The sequence below is a fragment of the Gnatocerus cornutus genome, chromosome 7, assembly GCF_029298725.1.
Source record: "Gnatocerus cornutus isolate USDA-ARS CGAHR chromosome 7, icGnaCorn1.1, whole genome shotgun sequence".
In the NCBI taxonomy this organism is placed as follows: Eukaryota; Metazoa; Arthropoda; class Insecta; order Coleoptera; family Tenebrionidae; genus Gnatocerus; species Gnatocerus cornutus.
The window spans coordinates 97786-118147 of NC_142239.1; the positions used below are offsets into that span (position 1 = coordinate 97786).

The following is a 20362-nucleotide window of genomic DNA, read 5'->3' on the forward strand; positions in this document are numbered from 1 at the left end:
TAGGGAAAAATTTTCACAACTAACTACTGAAAATTGGTCGAACATTTGTCAACATGTGGACAAAGTTGTCGACGAATACATGAAAAAAGAACATATTTTAGGTGGACTGCAAGACAATATGTCATTTATTGTGAACACTGGCGATTCAGACGACGATATATGGTCTGATGAAGAAGAAACTGAGGATGGTCTCAGCGTTTCGCCATTAGTGCATTAATGTTGAAATTTTAATAAACCTGTGTCTATAAACGTTGCTATGTTTATTTTACAAAAATCCGCATTCAAGTCATTTTCTTTAAATTTGAATATTTGAAAACTTACACAGTAGCAGTAGCAGCGGTTATGAATTTCTTTTTATTTTTTTTTAAGTTAGCATGTACTTTATCAAATGGGACATAATAATGCGAAATTCTTGAAGTAAAAATCGTGTTTGGTACACTGTTCAAGTCAGAAACATCGACTTTAAAAATTAGTTTAAATTTGCGGATAACCCCAATTATAACTACAACGTGTTTATAAATGTTTCTAGCATCAAGGGTGGCTATGAAACGTCAAAGAAATATGCCGCTCATTACAAACGTGGGTTTCGATTTGTCAACTGACATTGCAGTTAACCTCAAACATGAAGCAAAGTAAGTTTTGAGAAATAAACTGTTCCAATTGTAGTTTAAAACCTGAAAATCGAAAACTTGGGCACAAAACCGTAACTAAAACATCATTGAAGTAAGTAACATTATAAATTATTTTCCTGATATTCACTATGAAAACAAAGCGGCAAAATAGTGTACGACAGGAATTCCAAAGCCACGCTTGATGCTAGAAACATTTATAAACACCTTGTACAAACGGTTACGCCACTGTTCTTTTCACGCTTGTCAGATCGTGATGACTCACTGTGTACATCTGAAAGTATTCGTACTCTACCCCTTAGTTTTCCGCTCGAGAACCTCAAGTCATTTTATCGAATTACCTAGTAGGGACATAAATATTGTTACAATTTTAAACCCTTAAATCGTGGTAGGCACGTTTGACATTTTATAATTTTGACAGTACATTTGTTACAACCAAACCCTAAGATATTAGTGTGTAAAAAAACTTTTAAGTTACGTACTCTTTTACGAGGAAATCGTCTAATAAAGAAAATCGTATCGCTGTTTTGGCACTACATAGGTGTAAAATGACTAAAGGAGATATTTTCAAGAAGCTCCAACCTCTTGGTATCAGCCGAATGTTTGTATACCGGTGTATTAAATTGTTTGAGGAGACTGGAGGAATAAAACACCGCCAGCGCACAGGGCGTCCTCGCACGGTACGAACACCACAGGTGATCAAAGCTGTTGAAGCCCGAATCCGAAGAAATCCGCTCCGGAAACAAAAAATTGTGGCCCGAGAGATGAATATCACACCGAAATCAATGAGTCGGATTATTAAAAAGGATCTGGGACTTGGGGCTTTCAAACGCCGTACTGGGCAATTGCTCACTCTTGCCCTGAAAATAAACAGGGTAGAAAAATCAAAAAGATTGCTGACGAAGTACGCGGAAGGTGGATACAGAAAAATCCTGTTTACTGATGAAAAAATCTTTACGATTCAGGAAAAATTCAACAAACAAAATGACAGAATCTATGCGAGGTCATCTCGTGAAGCTTCCAAGCTAGTCCCGAGGGTGGAAAAAGGCCACCATCCAGCGTCAGTAAAGGTATGGTGGGGTGTGTGGGGGATATGGTCAAGAAAGAGGAGATCAAAAAAGATGATAAGAGGCTCCAACTTGATTCGAATTTCGCACATAAGGCCAAAATTACCCAGACTTGGCTTAGCACCAATTTACCAGCTTTTATCAATACACAAGAATGGCCATCAGGCAGTCCAGACCTCAATCCACTGGACTACAAATTGTGGTTTGTTTAAGAGGACATGGTGTGCCATAAGAGATACTCAAACATCGAGTCTCTCAAACAAGCTCTAGTACGAGCTGTGGCCAATTTTCCAATAGAAAAGGTGCGTACTGCTATTGACGCTTGGCCGGACAGACTTAAGGCCTGTATTAAGGCCAAAGGAGGGCATTTCGAAATTTAACATATTTTTTATATTTCAATTGTTTTAAGAAACACTTAAGTAAAATTTGTTTAAAATGTCATTTGTGTTTTTGATTTTATGGAAAAAAATATGTGTAACAGTATTTAAGTCCCTACTAGGTATGTTCAGTTACGCCAACGCCTCTTGAGATTAGGTTATAAGTACATGTCGTTCCTATCAACTTACAAGGGCGAGTTGGTAGGCAGTTTTAATGCTCTCACCGACATGTGAGTGAGGACACATGCCGTAGCGTTAAGCCCACGTCTTTTGTGTACATCATCATTTTGTAAAAGATACAAATCTGAATTAGATAGAAATATTAGATAAATTGTTCGATCAGGACCTGCTTCACAGATGTCTTGACTTAGCAATTTCACGGCACCAACACATTTAACTTTGAATTAGTCAGAATTTAAACAACCATGTAGATCTTTTAGGACTTGATTAATAGACAATTTTCATTTCAGTACTTTTCATTTCATTCAAAGCCTTATTTCAGTGACCTTCTGCGGGGGTTGCTGATAGTGTTAAACCGCAGTAGCGCCCAATCTCGTTATCATCTGTCTGGTTTTGGAAATTTTAAATAAATCCTTACTGCGACCTAAATGCTCTCCGGCGTAAAACTGCCGTTTGCTTTTGTGTGCGCAGTTCTGTACCAGAAGTCGTTACAACCAAATAAGGGCTTTATTAAAAGAAAAATTAATCGGTGGGGAGCAGTCAATAGAAGTAAAGTCCCTGAGAAAGACATTCAACGGGAATCAATCGGCGATCTTAATAACCAACGAGGCGGATGCGGAAAAACTAATCTCCCGCGGAAAGATAAAGATTGGTCTTTCTATATGTAATATTTCAGAAATTAGAAGAGCAGAGAAATGCTAGATGCTGGGGTTACGGACACATAGCAGAAAATTGCACCGACGTTGACAGGAGAAAAAACTGTCAGAAATGCGGAAAGGAGGGCCACAAAAAAGTGGAATGCCAAGACGAAGCCTTCTGTCCCCTTTGCCAAGCCAAGGGACACGAGGCAGGAAGCTATATGTGCTGGAGGCTGAAGAAAGCGCTGGCCTAGCCCGAAGGGCTAGTAAACCAGCAAAGTGCTACAGGGTGCCGCAGATCAATACAAACAACAGCACGGGGTCCCATGACATAGCCATGGCGACGGCCGCAAAAAACAAATGAGATCTTATTGTCATAACTGAGTCACACAAGCGCAGTACAAACAACAGAAGAAACATCTATTGTAATAGCACAGGAACTATGTAGTGACAATAATTTCAACTTTCAAGTTTGTGAGTTTGCATTAAATTTATTGATCGAAAATACGTTTCTTTCGATTGTCGAATAAAACCAAAGCTCAACTAAAGAAACCGTTACATTATAAAGGAAAGGTATAAAGCAACTTGTAGGTCTTCTAGGAATTTCAACTTTGCAACCGTTTTCTACTTTTTCAGATATAATAAGCGTATTTCGCCGAATGTTTTCAATAATTTCGCAATGTTCTTTTTCGCTCTTGGGTATCTTGTAACCCGCTATTTTCCCCAGACACAAAATATGCTTTATATTCTCACCCAGTCCACCCCACTAGATATAGTACCAAAGTTGTAAAGCTGTATCTAGACTGAGCTGGATATTCATTTGTGTTGTAAACTTTGGAAGTGAACAACAGTGCTATCATGACTTGCTCTGAATTTTACGTTTATAAAAGCAGGGTACGTATAATTACTTAAATTATTTTGAACAATTAAAGTTATGAATCTTAACTGATTGCCTTTTATTTTGTGTTCTTAGAGCCCAATTTCATGTTGACTTGTGGCATTGCAAATCAGAGTTCCGCCTTAGGAACCCCAATCAAACTGATGCTACCTTAGCAACTGCGTCAACGCAATTTTGCGCCACTGACATGAAATCGGGCCCTTAGTTTACTAGACTTATGGTATGTTAAATACATTGTACTGATACACAATTGTTTAGATTTTAAGAATGTTTAGGCTAACTTTAAAGAGCTAGAGGCTAAATTCTTGCACTTCGGAGTACAAGACGTATATTCAAACATAGAAGAAATCCGGCAAAACATTTTCTTGATACCTGAGTACTTCTCCCTGGCGCATTGCGTTGGGGAGAACCTCAGAATGGGGCGCGGTATTGCTGTGGACTTCCGGTAAAACGATAATTATAATTCTTTATCTTCATTATTATACCATCAACAATTTAGGCAAAAATTCGGCAGAGTTGACACTCTAAAACGACAAGGGCAACGAACGGGAGGTGTTGCTGTGTTGCGGTTTCCTGTTCGTAATATTTTTTTGGCCTCATAAATTGTAAACGTCAAATTAATATTCAATTGACATCTTCGGAAACATATTTTCAAGCGCCCTGGACGTTTACACACGCCGTGCGGTAAAAAATGCCCAAATCGTCTGCTCTTCAGATGCGTTTCTAAATTAATAGTTATTTACAGCCGCGTGTGGTAACTTACATTTTACAGCGCGAAATCAGTTTGAAGCACGACGGCGTAGCCGGAGTGCTTTAATGATTGAGCGCTGTAAAATGGTTAACGCACAAGAGTTGTATTAAACTTTTTGGCCGAAAAATTTTAATTTAAATAATTGGATTTTTCAAAATTTATGAGAACTGTCACATCTGACATTTGTAAATTTCATCATCTGTCAATTCTGTCAATTTTGTAGTTGGTGCACAAAAAGTACACAAGATGGCGCTGTATAAAAAACATTTTAATGTTACTTTAAAAATAGAAATATTGTCTTAATTGAGATAATAATTTAGGTAGATTCCACTTTGGTGATCAATCTTCATTATGGTAAAGTGATTTTAATTTATAAACGCATGTGAAGAGCATGTGTAAACGTCCAGGGCGCTTGTAAATCTAGTGTTTCCGAAGATGTCAATTGAATGTTAATTTGACGTTTACAATTCATGAGGCCAAAAAATCATTTTACCATAATAAAGATTAATCACCAAAGTGAAATCTACCTAAATTAGTCAGATGTGTGTCAGATGTGTGTCAGATGTGACAGTTCTCATGAATTTTGAAAAACCCAATTATTTGAATTAAAATTTTTCGGCCAAGAAGAGTAATACAACTCTCGTGCGTTAACCATTTTACAGCGCTCAATTATTAAAGCAGCCACGCCGTCTTACTTCAAACTGATTTCGCGTTACTGATTACCACATTACTAAAAAATTTTCGCATGGGAAACCAACTTACTTTACACTTTTCCGTTCGTTGGTCCAATTGAGAGATATAGCAGAGATAACTTCGAGATCGTCAAGTCTTATGGCAGAGTTTATCCCATTTTAAAGCAATCTCGTGTCTCTTTTCCGCATTTTTCCCACTATATCGTACTCTGCCGTTTAGGTGGGCTTAATTAATAGATGGCCCTACCATCGCGTTTAGTACCAGCGGATGATATTAGATGGATACCAATCGCTAAACTGTCAAAAGTCAGTCAAATTTGCAACTAGTTCGCATGCGTATAAAGTTTAAAGAATTAACGGAATTTACAATTAACAACACGTTCTTCAAAATTTTCAAAATGTGGACTTAACGTAAGTTTTCAATTTCAATATCGCTAGTTATATGTTTGTTTTTCAAGTGATCTTTACGTCTTTATCCTTTTTAAGGATACCATTCTAAAATTATATATAAGTCAAATTTAGCTGATTGGGGTGACCCCGTATAAAACGTTCTGATTCAGACAAGTCATATTCATTATTTTAGTTTTTATTGTTCTCTTCTTGTCATATTTCTAGTTATCAAGATTTGCAAATCGCATTCTGGTTTTATTGCACTACTACTTGTACAAACGATAATTTCCTTTAATACTCTCCGAGGGCTTCACCGTCAGGACACAAAACGCCTAAAAACTCTGTCCATAATTCACACTGAAAAATGCGAATCCTTGAGTGTTTTTAAGAAGTAATGAAAATTCCTACCTGCGTACTATATTATTTATGTATGTATGTTAGTCTTAAAAATGTTATTACACAATCATATTGTGGTCTTAAGATCTCTAACTGTGTAATATATGATTTTTTATTAACAAGAAAATAGTCTGTACTTCCTTTGAAATTGAAAATAATTATGTAATAAATTATTTGTTAAACCAAAGAGTTTTATTTACATTAATCTGAATGCGAAGTGGTTAGAATTGCATTAAAATTACAATTTATGTTAATTATTATCGTTTAGATAATAATCGACATAAATTGTGATTTTAATGTAATTCATAAAAATTACTTTGAATAATGAAACCCCAGTTCAGTTATTAAATCGTGCGCCTTTTGACAAGTAGCGGCATCTACACGAACCAGGCCGCAAAGTCGACCAGACAAGTTCTCAGGAGTAGAAAAGTTCCCGTACTTGGGCATCTCGAAGTTATCTCTGGATCTAGTAATAAGAGAGCGCCATCCCGCCAATCGGAAGCAGACTCGACGGCCTTGAGTGGCTTCCTCCGAAAGGCTTTCCGACGTCAAGAGGTGGGTGAGAAGAGACTGGAGGGGAATTAACTATCACCTAACCTAAGCGCTCACCGGACACGGGTGTTTTTCCAACTACCTGGAGGGAATAGGTAAGTTGGACAGCGACAGATGCTGGTTTTGCAAGGAGGCAGACTCGCCTGAGCACACATTGTTCAGGTGCGAGAAATGGAAGGAGCTGCCTGAAAAGACGCAAGGAAAACTGAAAGAAGAACTCTCACTACCTTCACCAAAAAGGAATTATACATCGCAATCTTAAACCTGGAAACATTTTAATCGACAATGATCCCCACGAAACATGACCGAGTTGATGTTGAGGAAGCGGGAGAACAGGGAGATAATCTCCACAATGGTCGAAAGCATCCTTAAAGAATGAAGAATTTTTTAATTATATTAATAATAATAAAATTTCTAGACCTTACATGATTTGAAGGCGAATGTCAAAAGAAAAGCGCGGGCCATAAATGTAGACATGTTTTGAACTGGTGAGGGCCCCAATTTACAAATATCTTTGCAGGCATTGGAAGAAAGATTATTGCCATTACTATCTCCAGTTATTATAGCAGGTTGGACTTCAAGAGAAAATTTTGGAGAAGCTGAGAAAAATTCTTTTTGTTGACGTGAAAAAAAGATTTACTGTGTTCAATTTTTAGCTAGTTGCTCAAACCGACAATAATGAAGAAAAACCAAAGTAGGACAATTTGAATAATTTCTTTGTGGATAACTCCAATATAGTTTCTGTAAATTAATATTTTTCATTTATTTATTCAAATATTAGGAAAGTTCAACCAAAGAAAGAGACCGCAAGCGAAAGAATCTTCCGGATCTACAAAATATGATCAAAACACATAAAAAATGCCTAAATAAATTGGTTAGTTCAAATAGTAAACTGGCCGATGCGATTTTAGTATTGTTATTTCGAACATGTATAAGCATGGCTAAAATGTTTGGTACTAATTTGGATAATCCCAATAATCTTGTGACAAACTTTACGTGTGATGTAACGAATAAATCAACTTGTATCTACATAGCCGAAACCATTCTCAGGAACCACAAACCGATAATAAAACTGTCTGCTGGGAGTATGTAGACGCATGTCACATGTTAGAACTTATCCAGAATTGTTTATGTATGAAGAAATAATTAACACACAACAGCGGTGGTCACATAAAATGAAATTATTTTGCAAAATTAGTAACCTTCAAATAGTAACGTGTGAGCCACATTTTTTTTATGGAGTTGGCCATGACCGAGTCATACGCAAAATTCATTTAAAGTGTCATTTGAATTTGACAAGTTGATTTAAAACACAACGACTTTCGTGTTTACTGCCGAACTAAAAAGACTCATGATTGAAATATACTTGAGGAACGATAGAAAAGTTGATGGCATATGGGTTTATTCAACTGAAGACGCTTACGACGATTTTCTTATTGAGTTTCCAAATCTAGCTGTCCCATATGACAAAAAATCCAATTTACTTTGAGAAAATTTCTTGAAAAGTGTGTGACATGCAGTGTAAAGTGATTCAACAATTTATTCCATTGCATCTTCTTCTGCTGTTGTCGTTAAAATTTGTATAATTACTGACAAGTGTTTGCAACAAATAAAAGCGCAAAAAAATATTTTCAATATCAAAAACCTTGAGGTAAGTTGGACAGCGACTGATGCTGGTGTTGCAAGGAGACAGACTCGCCTGAGCACACATTGTTCAGGTGCGAGAAATGGAAGGAGCTGCGTGAAAAGACGCAAGGAAAACTGAAAGAAGAACTCTCACTACCTTCAGCCAGTGTAGCCCTAGAGAAGGCCGACGCAAGAGAAGTAGTTTATCAAAAGCAAGTGAAAATAGTTACAAGATCGACACAAGAGAACGAGGAGCAAATTAAACTAAGTGAAGAGAAAGAGAGGCAAAACAGAAAAGGGTGCATTCGAGAATCACTGGCTGACCGGGAAAAGGACGTTCACAAGTTTCTCAATGTTGCCGAGCTCAAGTGGCCAAAGGAAATGTATGCGAATACAAGGCTGGAACGGAAAGCACAAGAGGAACAAGAAAGAAACCTGATGCGCATACACATAGGGGGATTAAATCCTGGACAAATTGGGCAATGGGAATACCCGGATCTGAGAAGGTGGAACTCAATGGTCCCAGTAGAAGGGGACATTGAAGGAACAGCAACAAGCATTAAGACCACAAGCAACAGAATTGGTTGGGAGGAAAAAAGCAAGCAGTGAGGTGCCCAAACTGCGGTGCTGACGAGAACTCCGCTCAGCACACGTTCTTCGTTTGTCCCAGGTGGAGCAGATGGCGCACAGAACTGCAAGCAGAATGAAACACCGAAGTTACTCCAAAAAATGATACAACATATGTATGATCGAGAGCAGTAGCTGTGCACCGAATAGGGAAACTCGTGAATCCGAGGTGTTGGTCGTGTGAGGAGGAAAACGACACAGAAGAGCATACCTTGTTTGTTTGCAGTAATGGAACAGATTTGGAGAAAAATTGACGAAAGAAAGCCTGATCAGCACAATGCTGAAGAGGCAGAAAGAATGGAGAGAGGTGGAAAAAATGATAAGGACAATCATGAAGGAGAAAAAGGAAATAGAAAAGCAAATGAAAGCGTAGAGAGCAAGAAGGTGTGGTAGGAGAGACCTATGCCATCTTGAGGTGGTCCCCTTTGGCATAGGGCAGAGAAGGGGATAGGTTTTAGTGGGTTTGGAGACCAGACTTCTCTAGGCATAAGATCTTCAGGCGTTGTTTGGTCCTTAAAGGATTTCCTATCCCCCTCGGCCTAAGAACAGTTGAGGCCGGGACAAAAAAAAGTCAAGTCAGGTCAGGTCAGATCAGGTCAATTTTATACATAAATGCATATACAGTCGACTCTCGTTAATTCAAACTCCCACTAATTCGAAACTCTTGGTATTTCCAACCAAAAGCTCAGTCCCTTGGGAATCTCTCACTAAATCGAAGTTTGTCAATGCATTTTGTTACACTTGGTAATTCAAAGTTGAAACGGAGGAAAGGTTGACCGGAAACACTCAGTAATTCGAAGTTTGTTCCAAGAAACTCTCAACAATTCGAAGTCAGGCCATCAGCAATGCATTCATGTCGTCTCTTTCCTCTTTGTATACCTTGTTTTTAGGTTGTAGAAAGGCTGACCGGGAACACTCGGTAATTCGAAGTTCCTTCCAAGAAACTCTCAACAATTCGAAGTCACGCCATCAGCAAATGCATTCATGTCGTCTCTTTTTTCTTTGTTTGCCTTGTTTGTAGGTTTTATAATTTAATTTGGGATCGTCTGAGTTTGACACGTGCAGCATGGCTTCCAAAAAATACAAGTGTCTTTCCATGGTGAAAAAAAAAAGCAATTGCGGCGGTATGTATGTATGACTGTATGTCTACTAGTAACAATGCAATAACTTTACCATAACTTTCAAGAAGATAACAAAAATGTATGCGAAGTTAAAGCTTTATGGTCCAGAAGATCAAACAAAACAACTGAGCCGGCCAAAAACAATATCAAAATGGCACGTTCCGGAAGTACATCGAATCCTTATAGCTGTGCTAAGAACACAGATAGCCTTTTGGCTTGGATTGATAATTTAACAATATTAAGTGAAATTGGATGCTTTGTATCAGATACTAGCTAGAATAATATAAAGAACAATATGTAATATTTATACAGGGTCCGGCAACACTTGTGTCCACCCCTAAAATCGTCTTTAATTTTAAAGATAAAATTTTTAAAATTTGCATACGCTTATATGTAGTTGACAAGGCTCTAGAAGCTGACACAAAAATTTGTTTTGATATCACGGTTTCTTTGGCGTCGCGACGCCTAAAAAGTTTAATTTTTAGCGATTTTTGGGTTTTTTGAGGTAATATTAGCGAATTCAATTTTTTTTCAACATAACTGTAATACAAATATGTATTTGAGTTTTTATTTTAAATCTACTTCAAATGGTGTTTAAAATTTGTGAAAAAAACGCTGTTTTATCAAGTTAGTTTTCAACATTTTGACGGTGCAGTGACAAACTACGTTTACACCAAAAATTCACAAGTCACTTCATTCACTCTTATGAAGGTGAATTTTGATTAGCTCGGGTATGTTGCACGTTCTGGACACTAGAAATCGTTAATTAACATCGACAAAGCGACAATTTCGCCAAGTAAGACTTTTGTTACCTTCTAAAACGAACCAAAGAATAGATGTCATTTCTGACACAAGATGTTGACAGATGGGTGTAATTTTGACGTAATAAAATTGGAAACTAACTTGATAAAACAGCATTTTTTCCTCAAATTTTGAATACAATTTACATTAAATCTAAAAAGGTCAACTGAGATATTTTTAACACAGTTATATTGAAAAAAAATTAAATTAAAGGTTCATTTCATAAAACTTCACAATTAGCTAAAAATACACTTTTAAGGCGTCGCGACGCCAAAACTATAAATGATAAAAAATAAATTTTTGCGTCGGCTTCTAGAGCTTTGTCAACTATAAGTGTATGCAAATTTTCAAAATTTTATCTTTAAAATTAAAGACGATTTTGGGGGTGGACACAAGTGTTGCAGGACCCTGTATAGTTAGTCTTATTAATATAATTAATCCTATTATAATAATCTTAGGGCCAGTTGTATAAAAATTGATTTAATCCGAGATTTGATAATGTTGACAATAACAGATACACACAAAAAATGTACCTAAGCCTGAAAATAAGTATACGGTTAAATTTTAGATGTCCTTGATCCCGAAAAAAAGAATGACTTTTATTCAGGAAAAAAAATCTATGTAATGTAAATAATGAATATTCCACCACCATGTATGTCGCCAACGTGGTGGAATTCACACCTGGGTTTTGTAGTAAAAGAAATAAAAAAAAATCATTTGTGATATATGTTTAACATCATTACAAACAACCAGCTGATTAACTTAAAAAACAGAGGCGAGTTAATTAAGCCATCGAAATCAGTTATAAAAATATGTCAGACGACTGAAAAAAACATCAAACAAGCTAGAAATATTTTCCACCCGAACATTTAATTAACATTATCAGTTCATGGAAGAAACGATTTAGAAGATTGTATTCTGTTCTCAGAGTTAATTTATTACATATTTAAGTATATTAGGTATACATTTTTTTTAAGTGAGAACACATTGCTCACAATAAAGAAAAAAAGTGGTATTCGACAAAAACGAAATAAATTAGTATTATTTTTAATGACTAGTATGTAATTAAACATAAATTACTTGTAAATATAAATCGTAAAATTTGATTCCTCTTTGTTTTTTACCATCCTATTTATCAAGAATGTGCAAACAAGTGTGAATTCGCGTTAAACCAGGTTAAAGACACCGTAAAACCAATTTTGTTACAAGACGTCATAACTAAATTAAACGGTAGGGCATTAAACGTAATCCACTATAAAGAGATTAAAGAATGGAGCGAACTAAAATTTATGTTAGGGCCAGTTTCATAATCGAACCTCGAAAAGGTACATTTATGTTAACAGTTCCTTTAAAGGGACCCCATGTTTCATGAATTTTTAACTAAAGGCGCGTTTAGGGGAAATCACATTCTAAACTATTCTAAAATACAATTTTGTGTTAATATTCATGTAATCAGTCGGGAATTTCAAAAATGTTCGAAGAATAAGTAAATTTGTGGTAGGTACGTGTTTGAGCATATATGTAGTTTTGGAACAATAAATTTATGGTAAACTAGGTAAAATGTTGGGAGAATTTATGGAAAGATGAAAGATTTTTAGGCCGAATGGTCAACATGTAATGGTAAAATATCTTAATATATTAAATTTGCTAATAGTTTAAAGTCCAACAAAGCGGACAGTTACCTCTACCAATTGCTGAGAACCCAATTGAGTAATGAGTTCAATACCCAACGAAATACTTCCATATATGGTAATGGTTATTGCAGGTGAATCTGCTGATTCTACTCAATTTGTTTATATAAATAGTTTCTGTAAAATGTAGATATAGTTAGAGTCATCGTCCTCACAATTAATGTATTGTTAATGCCGAAATGTGTGTAAAAAGAAAGTGTGAATAGAACTTCCCCGTAACTTGACTTCAATTATTTTGCTACCCAAATCCCATCATCACAAACATCTGGAGTGAAAATGCGAGGGAATTTTAGGTATTTGAAAATACTTTTATAAGTCAGTCAATATAGACGAAACGTTGAACTAAACATTTCCAATTTACTAAAGGATTAATTCATGTGCTTTTTCCACTCCTCTGCGAAAACGTTCCACCAATTTTTCCAAAGAGAAAGAATTATTATTATTATTAGAAGAAGTAGATAAATTTATGGGGATAGTGGAATGTAAAATGTCCAATATAGTAACAATTCAAGAAAAAGTAAATAATAATTTTACAAGTTACAAATTTTATATTTTTTGTTTCTATTTGGAGCAGCATTGAGCTAAATTTTAACTCCAAAACAAATACAATGCGAACTTTGGATCAATTGAAAGCCAAATATGAGAACTTAAAAATCAAGGCCAAATAAAGCGTGGCCCAAAACAAAACGTTTTATAAAATAACGGGTGGAGGACTGTAGCAAGAAGAAAATACTGATCCCGTGGCACAATTTGTTTTAAATATCACAAGTGCAAAAACTGCGTTTCGTTTACAAAATAGTTATGATTGTGATGCCGACCAACTAAGCATTTCTATTAAACATTATTGTTTTGAAATATGATTACTATTGTTCTAGGTACTTTTTATAGGAGATAAACATGTTGTCACTACAAAAAAAAAAGCATTCGTCAAATAAATGAAAAAATTGTGGAACCAAGCCTAGATCCTAGTAGCAGCGTCGTGCTGGAAGCATTAAGAGTATATTAATTATGCATTAATTTAAAATTTTATATTTTACGACATTTAAGTCAGTAGAAATTTTAGAATTTGAGATGGGTTCCGAAGAGCCGAAACCAGGAAGTTTTGCAAGTACAAAACGAACAAACAATAAATTTATAAACTTGGCCACAAATTTGGCCACTAGATAGATTTCGAGCTCCTCTTTCGACTGTTGTATAATTCAATGCTATTAAACGTCGTTTTCATTTTGAAAACATTGATTGAAAATCACCCTAAAATGATGTTTCCAAAACAGTTTTTGGCCAATACCTCGTTTATTTCTTAAGCAAACTCAACAAATTTGGGTCTTATTTTACGCAGAATTTTACACTAAATTCAAAAACATGATAATTTTTTAATATTTGTCAATAAATAACCGAGTTATGGCCGTTTGAAATTTTGGGTTGTCGCCAGAGGGCCAAATTTTTGACGGTTCAAAACAATTCGTGCTCGATATCTCGGAAACTATTTTGTATATTGAGTGAGATGCGGTTTGCGCCATCGTTTTTCTCGCAATTTTTTAGATAAGAAATAGTTCTACAGACGAAATTTGCAAATTTTTGCAAAAATTCATGACTAAAACTATGGCCAAATTTTGATATCGATATCACGCTTATTTTTTAGAGTAAACAGTAGTTTATACATCAGTGGACGCAGAACTGTACGCAGATTGCAAATCTGGGATTTAAATTCAGTATCTTTATGATGTCATGGCTTTGGTAGTATCAGAGGAGGATTAAAACATAAAACTGATTGGTTTGTTTTAAGAAGTGCCACTTGCGAAGGTTTGCCAAAGGACTAGCACCTCAGCTCTTGGATTGCCATCAAATGGAATTTACAAGTTATTGTAATCAGTTAGAATTAGAGCAATAATCAATTACCATTAATTAAGAATGGATAGTTTCGTGCTAACGATAAAAATATCGCAATCGTAGCGCGTATGGTCGGTATGGAAGACTTTTTGGAGTTCCATAAAGAATTGGGCATTTTAAGATCGTTGACCCAACAACATCTGTGCGCAACCTAAAACAACGAAATTCAAGCTTTCGCCGTTATACGCTTACTGTAGAATCATCCTCCGTCGCATTTCTTTTGTTATTCGGTCGTATAGTTAATACGATTCCGTGAAGGAGGTGTGAGGGTACAAGCTACTCCTATAAGCACTTCGTACTGTTACCAGAAGTGGAATGTAAAAAAAGATGAAGTGGAAGGTTTCCAAGACAATAACAATGAAAAATTTCTGAAGCTGGCAGACCAAGCTAGGATCTTTATGGTGAAAGGATTAACACGCCAGTGGAAACAACCGCTTGCATTCTTTTATAAGGAGAACGCAATAAAAAGTGCTGAGATTGCTAAAAAGATTAAAATCATTTCTTCCTTGCAATAGATTGGATTAGAATTGGTGGCGACTTTGTGTGACCAATATAGCCAATCAGTAATAAATTTACTTGTTGATTCAACCAATCAAGAATTGATCAAGAAAGGTCAAAGTGCAACACTATTCAAATTAGATAATCACAAGTTAAAGTAAGTATACAAGCTCATGGTGCAGAAGTTAGCCCACTCCAAAGCTCTCGCAAAAAAATTGAAAAGATGATCTTTAGTCTTACAACACGGATAAAAACGCGAATCTAATGATCTTACTAAAAACCTCCATATTATGTATTTATTTCTTATTGGTTCTCATTATTATGTTTTTCCATTGCCGTTCTTTCGGATTGAAAAAAAAATGAAGACTTGTCTTATTATTTATTTATTTACTGGTACATTCATTTTAACGCTCACCTTACATTTTTGGCACTCTGTTTGCTGAGTGACACGCGGCTATTGGGAAAGCTTCGAATGTTAAAATTATAATAACTCATTTATACCATAAATACATTTGTTTTGTAATATACATTACCTTATTTCCGATTAAATAAATATGTACTTATAGTACAAACTAATTTTTATTACATACGACCATTTAGTTATACTATATTGATAACGTAGTTCGTTTTAAACGAGCTATAATAACTATAACTGAAACCTGTGATTGGCCGAAAATCCTTTAATTATGATTATTTTGATTAGAACTCATTGTTTCAACAATTTATCCTAGAGCACAATGAAAACAGTCAGATTTTATTTTGATAACTAAAAATTCACTAAAGTCATCAAAGTTTTTGTATATTTTGAAGAAGAAAACAGTCATGAAGAAGAAAACACGAATGATAGTAGTGATAGTAGTTCTGAAGAATTAATGAGTACTCCACTGGACATTGCAAACCGCAACCCTAAATCTCTTGCGGAGAAACTTCAAACGTTCGTGTCTACTTTCTTGTGGTCGTAGATAAACCATAGTATTACACTCGCATGTCATGGCCCTTATCCACACGCTTGATTTACTCTACCCGCTCGCAAACTCGCTCGTGTTGCAAACTCAACCTTGTATCGCGCGAGCAAAATAATTTGTAATCGAGTCATGCATAATTTTCATTTGTTTCGGAAAAGTCATGTCGATAATTGATATGATTGCACAAAGTCAGCTCACGATAAAGGAATGTCGATTATTATGGTCAACTCATTTTACTTAAACGAGGTAAATCCTGTTTATAGTAGGCAGCTTTTACCATGGCGTAACCTGACTTTTAGAGTCGAATATTATCTTATTGCACTCATAATGTGGAGGGTGTAAACAGGCTATTGTGTCCGAAAATTAAAATTTACGACATCTTCAAGTAGGTAGAAAAAGGTGGACCCGTGCCTCTTCTAGGTATTAGCGCGGGGGCTTAAGATGATTGTTGATCTCTTCACCGTGTTTTATTTTTAATGACGTTGATAAGCTTTTAATTTTTGTTTATTAATTTAAATTTTAAACAAGTTAAAAAAATCGAGGGCTATCAAGTTTTCAAAATTTTACAATGAGAACGAAAAAATTAGCATCATTTTAATGTTGGAACGTGTATTTTATATAATTATAAAGAATTTTCGAATCATTTTTGACATGGCTATGTAAAGCAACCTTTAATGTCATTGTGACTGACATTCAAACTAATTTCTGACACTTGCTGTGCCGTTTATAAATTTTAAGGTTCTAAAGACAAAGGACAGTTTACAATTTTTAAACATCAATCAATTTGATGTGCGAAATTTTAATTTCGCGATAGTTATTCAAAATTTAATATCAACAATATCTTTTTGAATTTGCGAAATAAATTATAAACATTCGTTTCCTTCTCATTGTTTTTTCCCAGAACGGTACCATTTGCATTCGTATTTGACATATGCAAAATTAGATTTCTATCGCAATCCAATTTTGCTGTTTAATTAATCCACAAATAGGTACTTTCCAGAATCTTTTTGTAAGAAGTCTGTTTAACTATTTGTTCTTAATTCTTTAATTTTTAGAAAAAGTGGGGACTTTAAGTCGAACATTAAAATGTCGTTATACCTGCAAACACAGCAAAGCTCTTCTTCGAACTACATCATGACATTGTTCAAGATAACCTCAATGTTGTTTATTTCTTAATTTTTTCAGTTATTCTGTTCCTTAAATCTTCCAAATCATTAATTAAAAAAATCTGCAGGTGTAAGATCACATGATCTTGGGGCCAGTTATATTCAGAATTCAAAGATATGAAACAGTTGAGTTGACAGCGGTTCAAGTTACGTCCAATATCGATCAAGGTCTCACGGCGGAATTCATCAAAAAAAAATGTAAAAAATAGGAATAAATTGTAAAAATTGCAGAATTGTAAAGCAGAGCGCCTTAGTACAATTTCAAAGTTTTAGCATTCATTTTAATAAAATTTCCAAAACGCATTAATACCGGCAAATGGCGGAACTGTAAACATCATTAATCGTCCAACTCGATTACTAATTATTTTGCTCGTACGATAAATAAAAGGTCCCATAAGTTCCAGTAAGATGGTAGGTGACCACCCACGAGTTTATTAACATAAATTATTAAAAAAAAAATAGAAAAAGAAAAAAGTTTTTAAAAATGTTTATATTTAAGTCAAGCTAAAAAATTTCAAAATTTACTTGTAAATAGGTGGACCTCGGAAATCTGTGGATCTCGCTTTTCCGTGGCGTTGGATATTAATTTGTAATTGCTTGATCCACCTACTACATTACCACAAACTACATTTGTGGGATAATAGTGTGTGTAGTAACGGTTTGTGGTGCTTTTTAGTTTATAATTATATTTGTGTGAGTGTGTTTATCTAGTGTTTATATAGTTTTGATAGTTACAATGTTTATTGCTATAACAGACATTTACAGTTGATGTGTATGATTTTCCCTCTAGTTCGCAAGGGAACACTCGACCATTCGAAGAAGGCGAGCGACTGTACAAGGTGTCAAGGAGCTTGCAACAGAAAGCTTTTCAACACTAACAGCAGCAAATTGGGCCAAAATTTGTTAGCGTCTAGATGAGGTCGTTCAAAACTACGTAAAAAAAGAACATATGTTGAATGAAGCGAGTGATAAACTTGATATTTAAGGTAAATACAGGAGATTCAGATGACGTTAAAGAGTTATTTTCACACTTTAAAGACCAGTTGGGATGCATTCCATTAGAATAAACAAATGTCTATCTTCGATAATACTCAATTAATTTAAATATATTTTTTTTTATTTACCGTATTTCTTTTATTATTATTCTTATTTTTAACCCCGCTCGTTTCATTGGTTTAATTCCACATTCTAGTGCCAATGTTCACAAAATATTTTATTATCAATTTATTAAAAACAAAAACATGGAAAAAATTCTTCGAACAATGCAACTTGTTATAATTTTATAATAAACGATAAAATCATGAAATAAACATGAAATCTAATATTTTGTTCGACCATAAGAACATAATTTAGTGATAGTGATGATAGTAATTAATTATTATAGATATTAATATTATGAATTCAAAGCACTTCAATAAACTGAAAAAATTGGATAAAAACGTGCTATATTATACGTTACAAAGTTTTGTTTTTTTGTTTTTGTATTGGCCCTATAGCCATGGACATCTTAGACGTAAATCGAAAGGTGTAAAACACTATTTACAATTTGTAAGCTTACTTTTTTAAATGTCAGTTTTGAGTCTCCATTTTTTAATTTCAAAATAAATGGATAAAACTTTTTCGGAATTTCTAATTTTACAGGCATCTTACGGTTCTATTCCAAAAAGATTATTCTTATTTTATCTGTGGTAGATAATAGTTCAAAAAAATATTTTGTCCCCGGCTGTATGTTATTGTTATTAACTTTTTCAAATGTTATGATGTTATGATTATTTATTAAATTGTATGTTATTCTATGTTTATTACGAAAATATATATAAAATGTAAATAATTTTTATTTATTATTTTAAGCATAACAAAAATAATAAATGTTGGGGTTAACCAATGTTGGTAAGTAATTTAAATTTCGCGCCTAATCGATGCAGTCAATGCACGACTGTCGTGAGGATTTCATCATAAAAACCAAACCCCAAAAATGTTTGGTCCTTGCGGATTATCGTTTTTACCAAATACTGGGCCCAAAGCAAGTGTTTGTGAAAAATTACAATTAGCGGTTAGCTGTGGGCCCCCATGTTCCTATCGTTATTGACTTACCGGTTACAGAACAGGAAATTTCTTGCATCTGCACATAATCTCACTGCACACGACGCGACGATAACCGAAACGACTATTTAAGTAATTTTAAATCATAAAAACCAAAACACTAGGAACAAATTGTTTAAACTACACGCTTCGGTTCCCACGCTTCTAATAACGTGCGGCACGCGTGGTTTTCTCGAACAGCTGATGTAAAATGTGTGAAGTTAGCTAGCTTGTAGTTCATGCGGTAAGCACTGTGGCGCTAGCTGTCAAATTGGTTTAAGGTCACTAGATGAAAACTGTTTTATAAGGTAGCGGGTTACAAAAAGAAAGTCAACAATTTCTTCCAACTCTTTAATATTTTAAACACGAATGACGTAGATATTTTTCGTTGTTTGTGTACCAACCTTGTTTTATGATTGGTCAGTAGGATTATCAAAAAGCAATTTTAGAACTTTGTTCGAATTGGTGCAGTTTCTAAATGAACAATAGTAGATTATGTACTGAGGTGGAAAGTGTTTCATTCCTGTCGAGCATAAGTTTAATACCCGAGAGCGCAGCTAATATGCGAGACAGGAATGAAAGTTTCCACCAAGGTATGTATACAATTTTATTCACAATCATTTAAATAAACAAACAAGAAACATGTTTGATTTAAGGATTTTTACTTCAATTCTGTCATCTCCTTAAAGAGTGAAATGTCACTAATATACCTAGTGATAAATTAAAAGGCCATCTCGAATAACGTTACGTGCAAAAAAGCGACGTTACAAACAATATTTAAAATTTATTTTTTTTAAAACACATGTTGATAAATGTTGCACCCGAAAAGTTTCCTTTGACAAGATTTTCCTAAGAAAAACTATATATCGTATATTGGAGAACGATTTTTCACTAGTATTTCAGTTTTGACGAATTGACGGTTACAACGTTATTCGAGATGGCCGGCTCTTTTATTGTTGTTGAGTACTTCAGAATAATGCTCATAATTAACACCACAGATTAACACTTAGCAGGCGCTGCACGATTGACATTCTATCAATTTTGTTAGCAAAAGTCGTAACAAATTTGGGTTTTCTCCTCGTGATTTTTTCCTAAAAACAATGTCCGACAGTGAAATAGAGTGTACTCCGCCAGAATTGCGCTGTTAATAAAGGTTATAAAGAGTAACTCACTTTTTAAAACAAAAATGTGTCTTTGAAGTTAATCACTTGTCAAAAAAAAATCGATTGCGGTTACCATCTACGCCTGTTTACATAATCCAGCTAAATTAATTTAAAAATTTTAGTTCAAAATCGTCTGTGGCGCCCTCAGATGTTGGAAAGTGC

At 34.8% G+C, this 20362-nt stretch overlaps 1 protein-coding gene across 1 annotated transcript in view; it reads right to left on the reverse strand.

The window, feature by feature from the left end:
• LOC148170531 (uncharacterized) overlaps window positions 1-19680 on the reverse strand; it is a 100614-nt gene extending 80934 nt beyond the window's left edge. Inside the window, exon 1 of the mRNA XM_088041533.1 lies at window positions 19050-19680. Coding sequence (XP_087897659.1) covers window positions 19050-19077 — 28 coding nt within the window. The 5' untranslated portion in view covers window positions 19078-19680. The remainder of the gene's footprint in view (window positions 1-19049) is intronic.
• Window positions 19681-20362: the final 682 nt, after the last annotated feature.